Below are 16679 nucleotides of genomic sequence, written 5' to 3'. Positions count from 1 at the left end.
TCGACTGCTTCAAAGAATGGAATATCACTGTTTCATGGAAAAAGCAGAGTGAGTAAACTTACCAAAGTAGCTTGCATCGCAGACAGTCTAAATCCCCCAACGGACTATATCGCCGTTTGAGTTCTCTATCTGGGTCTCGAGTGACAAGTCCGGCTGCAATGAAGGCCTATACCAGCACCGCCGAACAGAACCAGTAGGAATCGCTGCTCACCGCCGCCGTCAGTAAAATAGGCTGCTATATGTTTCTGTTACCGCCATCGTCCCCAGCCGAAAGATGATAGTAAAATAGGTTTCGCATCTCTAAACTAAACTGGGCAAGTTTTTAAACCAATTCAAAACTTAACGGATCGATGGCTAATGTTGTCTAGGTGCGTGTTTTTTTTTCCTGTTCTGTCAAGTACCAAAATTATGCCGTCGCTTTCAGCTTATTTTTTATTAATCGTTCATTTGCAAACCAAATTGAGTTAACGGAACCATGGCGTGACTAAGACGTAAATAAGGCCCGGTTCAAATGTCGCATTTCACAAGTGCCGAATCTAATACAAAGGAGCGAGAACATTAGCATTAAATTCGGCACATGTGAAATGAGAAGTTTGAACTGGACCTAAAATGAGTCTTTCCGCCAAGCCACCCTGTAGATTGTTTATTTATTCGGTAATAGTTTGTCAGTGTTTGTTGGTTACTCTGATCTAGTTTTGCTCACTAAATGTTAATGGGAAATAAAGAGCATGGAGACTAGGGGGTTTATAATACACAATATATAGCAGCCTGCGTGTTTGCCCTCGTGTCCATTCAGAACCGGTTCGTTGCCCGGCTTTCTTGAGCTAAAAATTGTCAAGTGTAACATAATTTCAAATTACTGTAGTACATTATGTCACTAGTGTGTTGATCTTGCTGGAACCTTATCTGGCACCGTAGTATTGAGTTATGGAGTTCCTCAGGGCTCAATTTTGGACCCTCTTTTCCTACTACAACAACCTCCCCTAAAAAATTGATTGAAATGGCCTGTTTGCTGACGAAAGGACAAAATACATGATAATTGATACTCGTTGAGAAGAATGTGCCCTTTCCCTGTGGTTGGCAGTTGGAACAAACTCTTAGATCGCATTAAAAAATCAGTCCTGCATGCTAGTTGAATATCACATAGTTTCATGAAATGCTAGTATTAAACCCATTCTTGAGTGACTGTGTGTCTTTTTGGGGAAGTTGTAATGCAGGATTATTGAATGAGATTTCTGAAGTTCAAAAACGATGTGCGCGTATAAGATTGCGCCTTTTCAGGCTAGAGCACTGCCGCTACTTCTGGAACACCATGTGGGTGGATACCCATCAATAACATCTGTATTGAAAGAAGGCTATTTCTGTTCCAAAATATCCTGGGTGGACGTGCACGGGGCGGTTACCTCTCTCAGAAACTTATATGGCACAAGGTCTCGGTAGTCTTATCGCCTTCCTATTCCACGTACCAATAGCACTTGAATGTAGTTAAGCTGCGTAATTTAGTCTGCTCTTCCGATGTTAAGAATTAAGTTCAAAAGAAATTACTTTGATTTAATCATATGTAAATTCACGCCTGAGAGCTTAAGAATAGACAGAACTCATACTTCACAAGTCAGAACGCACGTTCAGTATGATCAGTAGTGTTGAGTCCTGTACATGTCGAACACGGCTCGTTTCTTAACATAGCAAAAACAAAACAAGATAAACATTGAGAGATTGTCTAAGCTTTTTGTTTCAAAACTTTTCGTTTGAATAGCCTGCAAAACCCTCTCGGACTTACTTGTTATTATTTGTTTTTATTCATACAGCTTCGTCTGGTCCATAAAAACGGTGAAGGAAATAAAATGGGTTGTTTGAGCTTGACCTATACGTTAAACCTACTTGGCATGGTCATATGCAAATGTAACAACAGCCGCTGTTTCCTTTTATAAAGCTTGAAGTGATCTCTGCCGATCGAGATACGTAGGTGTCTTCGAGTGTGACCTACCGACAGGGATGGTTAATTAATTACAACCCGTAAAACAGGCCCAAATAAGTCGTGTTCCAGTTCTGCCAGCTTAAATATGGTTACAGGCTGGGATAGCAACGGTAAACAAAATCATGCCTTGAATGAAAGCGATTGATCAAGCTTTAATCCGGTATCGCAAGGTATAAATAAAGTGAACATTTGTCGTCTCCTACAAATTGTCTTTGATTTTAAAGTTCTGAAGCCGTAGCTTTTGAATCAAGATAAAGAGGACATTTGCCAAGGGTCTCAAAAATAGGAGAAAGGTCAGTGTTTCATTGTCATTGTGTCTTGTGGCAAAACTCCGTCTATAAGCATTTGGTAACACATCTCATGTCCAGACGATCAAATTTTAAAGGTAAAGGTTATTTAAAGCAACCATATTTCACGTCCACAACCCGTGACAGTAATTCAACTGATAGACCTGAGGTCGACGGTGCACTCATATGCTGTTCCTTTCTCCCTCAATGCTCCGGTAAAAAGGAGTACGGTGTTCGACTACGGCTACCAGGCCGCTGCCATGGAATAATTAAGGTTGATGCTCTATAGATGCTGCACTTGATCGACAAATGAATTGATCAAGTTAAGAGACTTCTAACCGGGAGTTCGTTAGGTGTTTGGGTTAAGTGCCATTTAACCAGGAGAAATAACAACCCTAGTTTTATTTCCTCTTTAATCAAACTTGCTCTGTTTTCGACTAAAACGAGTCTTTACCAGAACAATTTAATGGAATGCAGTATTTCGATCGCGATAAATTTATCCGTAGTACCGCATGACCTACATGAAAATGAAGCTCATCGAAGGTTCAATTTGTATAGGTAATAGCATGATTTGTAGTGATATTTGGTATGAATACCACAAGTGATATTTCAAAATTGTTCTACATAATTTCACGAGCCGTTAGGCGAGTGAAATTTGAGACAATTTTAAAATATCACGAGTGGTATTTTTGCCAAATATCACGTACAAATCATGTTATTATTTGTTTATACTACTACTCACAAAAGGTTTGTAATTTTCACATGTAGGTATTTCAAATCAAGCTGAAATACCACTGCTCTAAGCCAATCAAATTGCAGTAATTGTTCATGTAGTAGTATAAATCTTGAATTAACTGATTGGATTGCGCATCTTTAAGCTCATAGTCTCCATTCGTCAATGCACACATATTTCTTGTGGAAAAGACCGAAAGCCACTCAGTTTGATTTAGGATTTTTTATAACCCTAGATAGACCCTATAGACACTCCATATCGGTCCCAAAAATGGTCTTTTTTGGACATTTTGAGGTTTTATGTTCAATATTCAAGGAGTTTATCCTGGGAAGAAGCAGTCACACACAAAGTATAAGCCTATAACACTTCCGCGTGCAAGAATTCCCATGCATATACTAGCGTGACTCGCGTCACAGCCATGATTTTTGGTACTCATTTGCCAGCACTTCCTTATATGCACCTTCTTACATTTTCACCAATGCTTAGAAGCAGATCTTAAAACATTTGCCCCGTAATTTTACAGTCATTTTCTGGAGTCAATCCTATGAGAGACTTTTTAGAATTCAGTGCGGGTAATGACCTCAGCAGTGGATAGCTATCTGCCGCTGATCTGCAGAGAAATTGTCAGTGGCGCTCTAAGAGAAGATTGAAGTTCAGGCTCGGATTGTGTCTTCAGATATCATATATAGCAGTTTCTCTACATTCCCTTGGACGTGTTTTACTTTGACTGAGCTACGTTCAGTCTGGTCCCAGGAGTCTGGTTACGTCAGCCTCTATGTAAAGTATTTTTTCGAAATCTTAAATCTTAACTGAAAGGGGACACACTATGCAAGCAATCAATAACACGAAATCCGGCTGAGTAATGGATAGGATAGTAATGGATATAAGCACCTGTCAGTCCATACTTCTGCAGTTAGCTGTAGTAACGTACAGAGAAAAAAGTTACCAGAAAATCATAAACTAAGGTCTATGCAGAAACTTCTTGCGGGTTACACGTTGTGCCTGTTTTGTTCTGCGTAGTTTCTCGTGCACGATCTCTTGTACATGATATATTTCTTCTACATCAAAACGTTTTTAAGATAATAATACCTTCCCTGCGCTGCAGGCCGGACTTGTCACTCGAGACCCAGATAGAGAACTCGACATACCGTATTTGCGCGAATAATAGCCGTCCCTCGATTAATCGCCTCCCTCGAATAATCGCCCCCCTTTGATGGAAATATTTAAAATTATCGCCCCTCCCCCCATCCTTCTTGCCATTTTCTCTTTCTTTTATCAAAAAACTGATCAAGATGATTCAAGCTCTGAAAATTAATCACGGAACCAAATTTGGAAAACTTAAAAAGCCCATTTTCATTTTATTTGATCTGATAATTTTTTGATTTAAATGGAATAATAAAACAAAATATTTAGTGCGCGACTACCAGTAAGCATTTGAAATAATAGCCTCCCTCGAATAATCGCCCCCTTTTCATGCGAAAAAAGAAATAATCGCCCCCGGCTATTATTTGAGGAAATACGGTATATTTCGGTATATAAGACTGTGTGCGACGCAGGCTATTGTGGTTATAGCCAATGGCGTCACGATTTTCGAACTTTCTTTCTAATAATAATAATAATAATAATAATAATAATAATAATAATAATAACGTCTTTATTAAAAGCATCCGATAAAATTACATATCTGATGTTACAGTAAAAATATATATTGATAGAAAAAAAGTTACAATGATTAAGACGAATAAAAAAGATTAAATTGATTAAAAATACATATGGGGTATTTACACAGCTAGATTATATTTAAAAATTAATCTATTAAAAAAGCTATCTTTGAAACGTTCAGTGTTAATGCTGGGCCTGACAATGGATTTCCTTCTAAGGTTTGCAATACAGTCTTTGTACCTAGGGAGCAAGCTTATTAATGGATGGTCATCGCGTTTGAGGTTATAAAAAAGGCGTCTGTCGCTTTTCTCCAAAAGTTCATATATGTTGTAATTGACCGACGTATAACGCCTCTTATAGCATCTTTTTAAAAACCTTTGTATAACAGTAAGTTCGGAAACACTTGCAGCATAAACTGAAAGACCGTATAATAACTTAGGGATCACAATTGAATTAAAGAGGTGGTCTATTTCATCTTGTGTATATCCTTCTTTACGTAGGCTTCTGATGACAAATAAACACTTGTTGGCTTCATGGAGCTTGGCCTTGACATGCAAGCCAAACTTACAATTACCTTGAATTGTGACGCCTAATAAAGAAATGTTATTATATTGTTTGATATTGTGAGACATTGGGTAGACTGTTGAATTGCCTCTCTTACGCATAATTAGCTCCTTACATTTACTAGTGTTACAATGCATGTCATTTGCAACAGTCCAATCCATAAACTTGGACAAGGCAATGTCAGATATATCCGGGGAATCTTTAGTAATCGTGACTAAGACGGTTGAATCGTCTGCATATTTAAACAAGGACATATCTTTGTACCCATCTATCTCTAGGTCATTCAAAAATATGTTGAAAAGATATGGGCCACTGACACTTCCCTGTGTTGTTCCCTTGTTAACAATTTTCCACTGGCATGTCAAATTATTAAAAATCACCCTTTGTTTTCTACCTTCGAGAAAGTTGGCATACCAGTTAACAATGAATGAATCAAGTGGACTATGTTTCAGCTTTTCAACTAGAAGATTGTGTTTAACGTTATCAAAGGCTTTAGAGAAATCCATCGTGAACATTCTCACCGCTAAGGTGTCCCGTTTATCCAATGCCGCAAGAAATGTATGTTGCATTTTCAACAGAGCGTTAACACAACTTCCACCTGAACGGTACGCAAATTGAGAATTATTCAGATATTCCTCCAGGCACCTCTTGTTAAAAATGTTATACACTGTTCTTTCAAGGTTCAGGGAATCCCTATAGCTTTCGTGTTATTTAAATTGATGTAATCCCCACCCCAAACAAGATTATGTGTTACTACGTACGTAATATCGGTACTGAGTCGTCGCTGAAAGCAAATAGGGAAAGCACTGAGAGCGGTCATTAAGGTATTTGGTCGAACAGACTCATACGTTACCAAATCAAGTTTAACTGTTTTTCTACTGTAAAGCAGATTTCTGTTTATATGTTAAACTCATCGACCACGCGTGTGAGATGACCTACTACGTGTCCTCCTGCAGGCTGACATTTGATCTCAATTTGGTTCGTTTCTTAGCCTTTCAGTTGGGTCCAGTCACCTTGCTCAAAGTGAGTTCCGTGCTTACTGAAACCAGCTGCCTCGTTACTAGAACACTGTTACGTTAATTCCGTTTGAATTTGATATTTTACTATACTCCCCTATATATACAGGAGATATGTATTAAATATTCCTTTAAATGCAATTTTCTACCATAAGCACAGTCCTGCATGCAAGGCGAGGCGAAAGATATCGATCTTAACATTAATGTAAGTACAACTTTAATATATTCTGTATATTTTAGGCCAAGTTTCCGAAGGTTATATTAGACACTACCCTCGGCTCCAGAGGTCCGTTGTTGAAATACATAGGAAATAAACTGTGCTCACTGTTCGAAAAAGCTCCGTTATTTTTTTCTCTCAGCGCTTCGCCCGTCGCTTTCGCTGCTTCGCCGCGAACTATCAAGCTCCGGATAACAAAACCTAACCTCTGGAACCCAGGTTAAATAGACTGCACAGGTATGCATTGCTGAAATACACTCATTTAATTACATCAGAACTTAATTCCTTCGGGTTTTTAAAGAACTTATTATTCTTTTACAGAAGACTTTCGTATGAGGTGAAGAAAATTAGGCTTAGAAAGTCTCGTTGCATTGGAGAGAACCCGGTTTTTCCGGAAGTTATTTACCGGTACTCCCCAGATAGCTTGAATTTTCATGACGTGTCTCGAACAAATGTTGCGCAACGCTGACCATTGAGACGTGACACTGAATATTTCCAAAAAAATTAATTACTTAAATGGTTGAATTTCTCATCAAAAATTTGTCTGCGGTATCAATTTTGCTGGGATTCATCCACTAACATCCATCGGTCTCTGCCACCTTTGCACCTGATTTGCCTTAATTACGTTCCTCATTTTATTTTTTACTATTATTGAGCAATTATCAGACACGACCGCACGAGCGAAGCATCGCTTTAACGTTTACATTATATCGTGTATAAATAAAGATTATTGACTGATTGCAACCGTCGATGCAACGACGAGATAAAATTGCGACCACAAAGAAAAAAGATAAGCTTATTGGTGCTGCATTACAACCTACAATACCCTAACCTAAGTACACTCGCCAAAAGTCGACCGCGAGAGCGGAAGGCGCGAGAAACGCTCCCCTAAAAGTGAGTGAAAACGACGAGACGTATTAAAGTTGTGAAAGTGTATATTTACCTAAGCAAAAAATGACCTGATAAATGCGAAATTGTAGACGTTTCAACAGAATTTACGGTTTACAGCTGCGCGACATTTGCACGGCCAATTATCTTGTTTTGTATTGTTCCTGGTTTGTTTTGTTTTGTTTTGTTTTTTTTCTATTTTCTCCGCTGAACTGAGTTACCCATACCTACATACCACTACATTTTCTCTATCTTCGTTCAACAGTTTCTTCGTTCCACATTTTGCTCATCAAGTCTCGCGATAAGTACAGGGTTTACTCGACGTTCGGTTTTTTTTTCTGGAATGCATAACGCCATAGCAACCGCCTCTCAGTTTTTCTAGAACGTTTCTTCACTTCACTGCTTTTAGACATGATGTAATGAGTAAGCTATTTTGAGTTGAGAATAAAGTTATATTAGACAAGTGTAGTGTGTTTAAGCAACCGAATCGACTTGGTAACAGCACAGAGTTAAACAGTGGAGAAGAGTTTTTGGCCAGAGGGTGTGATTTTACCACAACTTAATTTGGAATCTTTGAAGTCTTTCATTATAAGAGTGAGTTGCAACCTGGGGTTTTGACTATTTTCTGGCTGTTTTTTGACAGATCGGTCAGTAAATCTATCCACAGGGTTTTTGTTATGTTCTATGTCTTTTATTTCATTTTCCCACTTTTTCAGGACCTAAGTTAGAAAAATTCAAGAGGGGGTCTTTTTTTGCAAAAATGCGATTGACTCTACTAGACAAGAAGTCTAAGAGTTATTAAATCTATCGAGTCATCTGATTAGAAAAAAAGTAAGCAAAAAGTAACTTAAAAGTGTACACAGCAAGATTCATTCTCAATTTCATGTACTATATTTTTACTTTTAATTATAACAAGACATTGACAGCAGTGGGTTTTTTAAACTGATGCTTAGAAAGGAGCGGTGTCACGTAATTTATCAAACAGACACCTGGGCTTCAAAATAAGAATGTTTCCTTCTTCTAAAATTTCAGTTTACAGTATATTTACATTATCTTTTCAAAAATTTCGCTTGCTAAAGCTGGTGAACGGCAGAGTATTTAAACTCTTTTTCTTTGACTTGATATCCGGTCCGCCGCGGTCGGTTTTCCTAGACTAAGTAATCTTGTGTCATACAGCTAATTATAAGGCGGGTAAGTAAACGTCAGCGAATGAATGAGTTTAAGAATCATCTTATTCTGTTAACATGCCTTTTCAAAAAAAAAAAAATGAAAAACAGAGATAATTTTTTGTCTAATTGTCTTGTTGTTATGACTCGAGTATTTGTTTATCGAGGTTAAGATAAAAGTTACCCTATATGTTATGTCCTTTGTAATAATTGATCAGCCAGCTGGACACAGTTTATTAAACAATAATTAAGACCAATTAACTTGACCGATTTTGCTTGTTTTTTTTATTTGTTTTCCCAGTAACGTCAGCAACTTATGTTGTTTATTTGTTTTTACATCTACCTTTAGGCCTACAATGCCTGGATACGAGTTATCTTCAGCGGACCGATCAGTTATCGACCAAAAGAATTTATGTCCTAAATGTGAGGGTCTTCTTAGAGAAGCTGTGCAAACAATTGCGTGTGGACATAGATACTGTAAAACATGCGTGGAAACGATTCTTTGGTAAGTATGTCAGGTCCTTGGTATAGGGACTTTAAGCAACGACTAAGGTAGCGTCTAATACGGTGACCGGAAGTAATATTTTTCGCCACGCGTCAATGCCTCACGACAGCAGTAAAAACATCGCCTTTTAAGTAAAAAAGAACTGTCGTTTTTTCAACCTTTTTCGCGCTTACCCCACCTCACTTTCTTTGCAAATATAGGCGAACTATAAAGAGATAAATTTTCGTCGTCGCTTGTGTATGCCCTTCAAAAAATGAAAATAGACATTTCACGCATTAGTCGTGCAGTGACAGCAAAAAAAGTACAAAAACTGTGATGGTTGATACACACTGATCCCTGTCCCAACTAAATTTACAGGCAAGAAGTTGGAAAGTGCATCATCGATGGATCAGATATTCATAGGGAACAGGTTTGCCTTTTCTTTTGATACTTAATGAATCTTCTGAATACATACTACGACGGTCTGAAACAAGGCACACTTCCGTTTTAGTTTAGCCTGAATAACAGACGCTTTATGAGTCAAGCGAGGAGAACATTAGTGCTACTTCTTAATATGCGGTTATTTTAGTTAGTCTGAGTACCTTTAACGGCGCGCCACCCAGTTACGATGCTGTATCCTCATTCCATCCTTACCCCGCCCCACCCCAGTTCGATCCTTTAACTTTTCTTTCTTCCTGTTTTTAATTTTACTTTTCTTGGAAAAAAAGAAACAATTTTCTTTAGCTCAGTTGCAAGAGCGCTGCAAATTAGAGCGGGAGGCCCCGGGCTCAAACCCCAGCCGGACGAACAACCAAGGTCTTATCATGTCTCGGTTTGGCCGGTGGCACGTCTTTGGTGGTCACATTCTTCTTTCTCAAGTTAATTCCAAGGAGACTCAAAACCACACTCTTGTTCGAAAAGAGTAAGGGAAGTCTCTCCGTTGGTGTGGTCCACCTCTACCTCTACCATCACATCACTAGCCACATATATCGCACGAAAAGCTCATAAAAGGACCGATAGCGGACGCCAGTGATGCCATTTTACCGCTGACGTCCTATCATACTGTTAATGGAGAGATTATTTAAAAATGTGAATTTGAACCTCGTGACATATCTACACATAAAAAAAGTACTTACGTGTCAAATTAGACTGCAAAACAGTCGATTTTTTTCTCAAAATCAGTAAAGAAATCGGTAAACGTGGCGTAAGAGTCTTACGCGCTCGTAGGGCGTGTGAGGCGAGAGAAAAAAACGTATTTTTAGCGGCTCTCCCCAGTCTCGCTCTCTGTTTTCAGACTAGTTCCAGACCTTTTGTTTGACTGCTCGCGCGTACTTGAATAGAGCGTTTTCACATGACGTCACGGCGGCCATATTGGTGCTCCAAACCAATCCTGTGGAAGTTGATCCCTTTTCCTATGTAAACACTTTCTTTTGTTCCATAAATTTGCATAGATGCTGGTCAAGTGAGTGAAAAAACGCTCTATACGCAAAAATACGAACTATTTTGCAGTCTGGTGTCAAGTTCATCCACAAAACTTATTTTGGACAATTTTCATTTTCTCATTTTCTAATTTGAGAAATTTCCAACTTGAATCTGAAGTTAAGGTTTGTCGTGAATGTGTTTCTAGATCCCTCTGTAATATATCACTTAAAGAGCAGGCATGATGTCACTTATCCGTCACCTTCGAAATTATTTGCCAACCTTTTCGTTTACTCTGCATGGGTCAAGTAGTAACTGTTATTTTCGAGTCTAATATATAATAGAAATTTATTGTTTCGTATCACTCTGCAGGTATTTTTGGACCGCTTTGTCGAGCGTGAGATACAGTCACTGTTGGTCCATTGCATTCATCAAGAAGAAGGATGTGATTGGAAAGACGAGCTCAGAAAACGAGAGGTAACAACTAAGCTTCTATATGATGTTCAAATAACGGGTCAAATAAGTCATGATGTATACCCACTTCCAGCCCTACTGACAAGAGGGGTCCCACTGGGGTTAATCTGTAGCCGTGAAACTCGTGAGGCAAAAAAGAAAAAACATGTATTTTAAAACGTTTTTACCGCACACCTTGTCATCTTGTAATGAAAGTGCCAAGAACGCTTTAAAAGATTTTTTGATGTATACCCACTTCCAGCCCTACTGACAAGAGGGGTCCCACTGGGGTTAATCTGTAGCCGTGAAACTCGTGAGGCAAAAAAGAAAAAACATGTATTTTAAAACGTTTTTACCGCACACCTTGTCATCTTGTAATGAAAGTGCCAAGAACGCTTTAAAAGATTTTTTGTCTTGTCTATTATGGCGCTAAACAGGCCACCCATCTTGACCATAGGCTTTACTGTTCAGATAGACCCTCTGTGATGCCCATGCTTGTACCAGCTGGAAATATGTAGAGATGTAGAAATAATAGACGAGATAAAGTGGTTTTCAATTAGGCCGAAGTAGTTTAGGGTATAAGATTTACTCCGTGTTTTGGGGCAGGAATCCTATCCGCGCGTGTACGAAAATTATAGGAGTAATGAAGCTATCTTCAATTTGGCCAAAGAGGTATAGGGCGCATGATTTAATCTTTGTTTTAGGGCAGGAATCTTATCAACGTGTGTCATAATATTATCGGAATAAAGCTATTTCAAATTTGGCCTAAGAAGTATAGTTCTTTTTTCAACATGCTAATGAGGTATCAGCCAACAATAAATAAGAGAAAAAAAAAATACTGTAATCGCGCCCGTCTTTCTTTTCTCGGTATTGGCAACAAAACATTTCCTCTGAATTCCAGTGATCCTAGCTGGACAGTTGCCGATTCTAAAATACAATTCTTCGCGTATCGTTCTAAATTATCGCCTGTATTATTATCTCGTTCCCATTATTGTCATAATTGTCAGTTACGTGTTCTTGCGTGTTAGGATCACGAGGCTGTGTGTGAGTACGTTCAAGTTCCATGCGTGCATTCAAGATGCGGTGAACTGGTGGCTAGATCAAACCTGGTAGAGCATCTTGAGAAGTGGTGTCAATTCAGAATGGAAAAATGTGACCACTGCCAAACTCTTGTTGAGTTTACATTTTTGGAGGTAAGAATAACTCCACTGAAATCGGCTGTTTACCTTTAGGTTGTCGTCATTAGGAACAGGATCCTGAAGTAATTTATATTTAACGTACTTTTACATCTTCCTTTCCAACGATAAATTTCTGACGTTCATTGACTCTTTACAAATTTCATGCCTCTAAGCTACTACGGTCTCAAATCGTCAGAAATCGGTGGTGGTAAAAGGTCTCATAAACATGAGAGCTTTCTACCTACATTAATGGTCTCCATTTAAAACCTGGTAGGCCCGGAGAGTATGTTCACAGCGATCTCTAACTTGATGACCAATAATTAATTGTTAAATTAATTAATAATTCATTGTGCACAGGAACACCAAGAATCTCAATGTCCCTCCGTGCCCGTGACTTGCACAGAATGTGGGAGAAAGGACATACCTCGTTCTCAGGTGAGTTATGCTTCGAGAGGTTTTCTTCTTTCTGGTGTTCTGCTTTTTTTACACACTCCTCGAAATAATGATTCCAGATTTAAATTTGTTGTGCAACGCACGCGTAAATGTGTAAACGGGTTGTTACCAGCTAGCCCCTAGACAGTAACACTGGAATAAGACGTTTGAGACTTGATGTTGACTTCTATCTTTCTTACTTAGATACGTGCCCACATTGATCTGGTAAATGGAGACTGTGAAGAAATACAATCAAGTTGTCCATGGACGCAAGTTGGATGCCGTGAGACTAAGGTATGCAAATACTTAACATTACTTAAGTTAGGAGGGGACTGCATATTAAAGGAGCCAACGTTAAAAACAAATGGCAATCAGGGTAGGTTTTTTCGTGAATGGTCAGCACACGTAAGGAGATGCCACGATTTTCCCTCTCCCTCTCCCCAGAGGTAGATCAGACTACTTGTTTGTAAACAAGAATGGTGCGTAGTGGGGGTGGGAGAGTCTACTAGGGAATACTCATACTGAAGGGTCCTTAGATTGTGCAGGTAAGAGAAGAAAAGACGTCTCCAGAAAGCTCAAGCCTGAGTGGTGATCAAGGTGGCATGAGCCACTATTGAATCCACTTGAAGTTTGATTTATTGTATTCTCCAAGTCAGCAATCATTCGGTAATCTGTGGGTGGGCTGCGTGTTTATTAACGATTCTCAGCCTTAATACACTATGTCGTTTTCGTTTTCTTTAGACTATGAAACTGCAAGAAAGACGGAAGCATGAAAAGGACAATGCTTCCGGTCATTTGATGCTCCTTTTTCAAACCGTGATGCAGCTCTTCTCGATGGTTGGTAGGACCATACGCGACTCTGGTCAATTGTCAATGAATGGCGTAAACCTACCAAAACAGAAAGATCTGGAACGCTATGCTAAACAAGTTGAGAGTACGCTGAAAGAGAATGAAGACTTAAAATCAAAACTGGCACAACAAGAAGAAAGAATACGGCAACTGGAAAGTTCTAGACAGAATAGCTCAAACTCAGCATCGGCATTTGATTCAACGTTTGTCGAGGAGCTTTTACAGAGGATAACTACAGAAGAAGGAAAGACGGCCAATCTCGAGCTTTTGCTCGTTGAAGCAAACAGATTATGCGAAGAACTTCAGAGAAAGGTGTCTACCGTAGCCAGGCAACAGGAGTCTTCGAATGGAACAACTGATCGGCTACAAAGACAGTTCGAGTCCATGAGTCACTCACTAGCACTTCGTAATGTTATGCTGACAGATTTGGACGAATCTGTGAGGCAGCAGGAAGTCTCCAGTCACGATGGAATCTTGCTTTGGAAAATCACCGAGTTCGCTAAAAAACGCCAAGACGCCGTCTCCGGGCAACAGACATCATTTTACAGCCCGTGCTTCTTTACCAGTCGCTATGGATACAAGATGTGCGCGCGAATCTACTTGAATGGTGATGGTATTGGAAAAGGGACACACATCTCAGTATTCTTTGTTGTCATGCGTGGTGAGTACGATGCCTTACTCCGCTGGCCATTCAGACAGAAGGTAACGTTCATGCTGCTGGATCAGAATAACGTAGAACACGTGATCGACTCCTTCAGACCTGATCCAAACAGCTCATCCTTCCAGAGACCAAGAAGAGAAACAAACATCGCCAGTGGGTGCCCTACATTCTGTCCCTTGTCGGAATTAAACGATCATGCCTACGTCCGAGACGATACTTTGTTTCTGAAGGTCATAGTCGATACGACGGATTTATAACATCAAGAGAGACTGAGCTAGCTCATTCTCTCTTGATAACACCAATTCAGAAACACTTCCAGGTTTTCAGACTCTTGAGGGAGCGAAGCGAGCGGGAGACTGGGGAGAGAAAGGACGGGGAACGCAGGCAACGTATAAACCTCGATCTGGCGTGCATTATCGTATGCGGATATAATATACTTTGTCTGTGTTATAGTCTTGTAGTCTCACCTGGTTATGTTCAGACACAGATAGTTTTTGTGTGTCAACAAACCATTAGGAGTTTTTTCAAATCTCAGACGTAATTTATTTAGAAAAAAATATTTTTACGAACAAACAAGAAGGAAACAGAAAAAAATTAAGAAATACAGTCGAATCTCTACTAACGACCACCTCTCTACAACGGCCACTTTTTTTGGCGGACAGTCAATACATTGGGTCTTGTTTAAATAGAGGATATTACACGGTGGCGCGAAGATATGAAATTTATGTTCGAGTGGCAAAACAACATTTTACGAACGAGCGCAGCGAGTGAGTAAAATATTGTTTTTGCCACGAGAAAATAAAATTCATATCTTCAAGCCGCCGTGTTAATGTGCTTTTTATTATATAGAGAAAAAGACATCGATAAAATAAAAGAGGGAAATTACCAAAATTACGTCATCGATAAACTCACGTGTGAGATTATGGAAAATATACCACTCGAGTCCCGGATGTAGTTTTTATGAATTTTACGAGTGGTCTATTTTCCAGTAAAATAGTCGTGTCTATATAATAAAACTCTATAAAACGGTCAATTGCTTCTGTCCCTAAGGTGACCGTTGTAGAGAGGTTCAACTATAGAAGAAACAAACAGAAGTTGACGATGACTTGTAACAACAACAATTAATAGTGAACTATGAGACGGTATAGGCAACTTTGGATTTGAAACGATTTAGAGAATTCTTTTTTTCACAATTTGAAGACTTATATCATGAGTGGACAAGCAACTTGAAAGCCATACTTACAGTGAGCTATGGTAATCGAGTCGTATATGTTCACCGAGAAGAGTATATTTATATATTTAATCTGTTAGACTAGAAGACATATTTAATAGAGGGGGTTTTCCTCCGGGTGCTCCGGTTTCCCCCTGATAGTTCAAATTAAATCTTTAAGGAATTGCTACCGATGAAAAGGAAAAGGAAAAAGTTAATTATTGGATATTCAAACTGGAATTGTCCTAGTAATAAATTAGGAGACTCAATAAACTGAAAAACACAGTGAAACTTGTGAAATTGTCGCCCTGGGTGAAGAGTATAAGATTAAAGTTACTGAATTGCCAATACTAAAGAAAAGCAACGAATATTCATTAAAATACTAATTTGTTTACAATTGTTGGAAGAAAGTGATCGGAAACTCTTCCAAAAAATTAAGCACCAACAGCTGTCACCCTCTACACTCCATGCTACCACGAGTAAAGGGATCATGGACAAGGCTAAAGTGTAATAGTAGCCTGCTACCTAAAGTTAATACCGAACGCAATGAAAAGAGTTTCATAAATAGGTTAAATTTTAAGTATAAACTAGTCATCTAACTCACTTTTACTATAATACTTTGAAATTGCAAGCGCTTGTTTGTTAGTTAGTACTTTAATAACTTATTCTTCATCATTGTAACTTTTGATATGTATTTTTATCAAATGAACACTGAATGAATTAAAGACATTATTATTATCATTATTATTTAGATAGTTTTATTTTTTTATTAACTTTTTGATGCTTTTTATAACTGTTATTAGTAGTTTTTAGATAGTCATTTTACGACAATTCTCTTTCGTACAAAAGAAGAATGTACATAGGGTATATATTTTAATATTCATATTCTTGAATCTGTAAAAAGTCTATTTTTTTGAATCTGTGAATAAAGTTATTTTATTAAAAAAAAAATTATTATTATTATTATTATCATCATTATTAATGGTCTCTGGTGCGATATTAACTAGCCGTTCAAACCCAGAAAAGACGAACTTTTCGTCTCTAACATAAATAAAAAAATTGATATTTCTAGACATAGTGAGAATGCAATAAACTGCAAAAAATAATTGGAGTGTTTTGTTCGTTTACGGACTCTGAAAAAAATCTCCGCCAACGGAACGCTAAAGTCCAGGCCGATTCCAGTAATTTCATCACTAACTGCATCACTAGGGAGCGTAATAAGCATTTTTGATTGACTCACGTCAACCGCTTTATAAATGCCTTGATGCTACCAAATTTGTATCCCAGAGACTTTTCACTCTTAAATTTTGGCAAAACCACTGCCCAAAAATGAAAAAAGTCCAATTCTGGTCGACGCGCGTCGCTCAAAAATTAACCTCCCTATTAACCTCCCAAAAACCTAAGCTGATGCCCGTCTCATAGTCCATAGAACCTCAAATAACCTCCCTTGAGCGGACAGTAAAACAATTTAAGTCTCAAATG

The 16679-nt window shown here is 38.5% G+C and overlaps 1 protein-coding gene across 3 annotated transcripts; it reads left to right on the top strand.

Moving 5' to 3' along the window:
* The first annotated feature begins 2252 nt into the window (after positions 1–2252).
* On the top strand, positions 2253–16064 carry LOC140927789 (TNF receptor-associated factor 2-like). Of its 3 annotated transcripts, none has more exons than XM_073377471.1 (8): positions 2253–2271; positions 8861–9016; positions 9374–9425; positions 10787–10891; positions 11896–12060; positions 12403–12480; positions 12682–12771; positions 13219–16064. In XM_073377471.1, exons 2-8 carry the CDS (start codon positions 8868–8870, stop codon positions 14242–14244), a joined length of 1665 nt encoding a protein of 554 aa, XP_073233572.1. In that variant the 5' UTR covers positions 2253–2271; positions 8861–8867; the 3' UTR covers positions 14245–16064. The 3 variants fall into 3 exon arrangements, with proteins under 3 accessions (XP_073233572.1, XP_073233571.1, XP_073233573.1); XM_073377470.1 differs by lacking the exon at positions 2253–2271 and adding an exon at positions 7781–7939; XM_073377472.1 differs by lacking the exons at positions 2253–2271; positions 9374–9425 and having other exon boundaries at positions 8862–9016.
* Positions 16065–16679: the final 615 nt, after the last annotated feature.

The sequence above is a fragment of the Porites lutea genome, chromosome 2 (assembly GCF_958299795.1).
Source record: "Porites lutea chromosome 2, jaPorLute2.1, whole genome shotgun sequence".
NCBI classification, from domain to species: domain Eukaryota; kingdom Metazoa; phylum Cnidaria; class Anthozoa; order Scleractinia; family Poritidae; genus Porites; species Porites lutea.
Note: the sequence above shows the minus strand (reverse complement) of the source record. Positions and strands in the feature narration are given on the sequence as shown.

Excerpts from the sequence above, each read along its gene's own strand:
- LOC140927789 (XM_073377471.1), top strand. The coding sequence starts at position 8,868 with ATGCCTGGATACGAGTTATCTTCAGCGGACCGATCAGTTATCGACCAA. Across the intron at positions 12,481-12,681 it reads AGGACATACCTCGTTCTCAG|ATACGTGCCCACATTGATCT; the intron begins GTGAGTTATGCT and ends TTTCTTACTTAG. Across the intron at positions 12,772-13,218 it reads TTGGATGCCGTGAGACTAAG|ACTATGAAACTGCAAGAAAG; the intron begins GTATGCAAATAC and ends CGTTTTCTTTAG.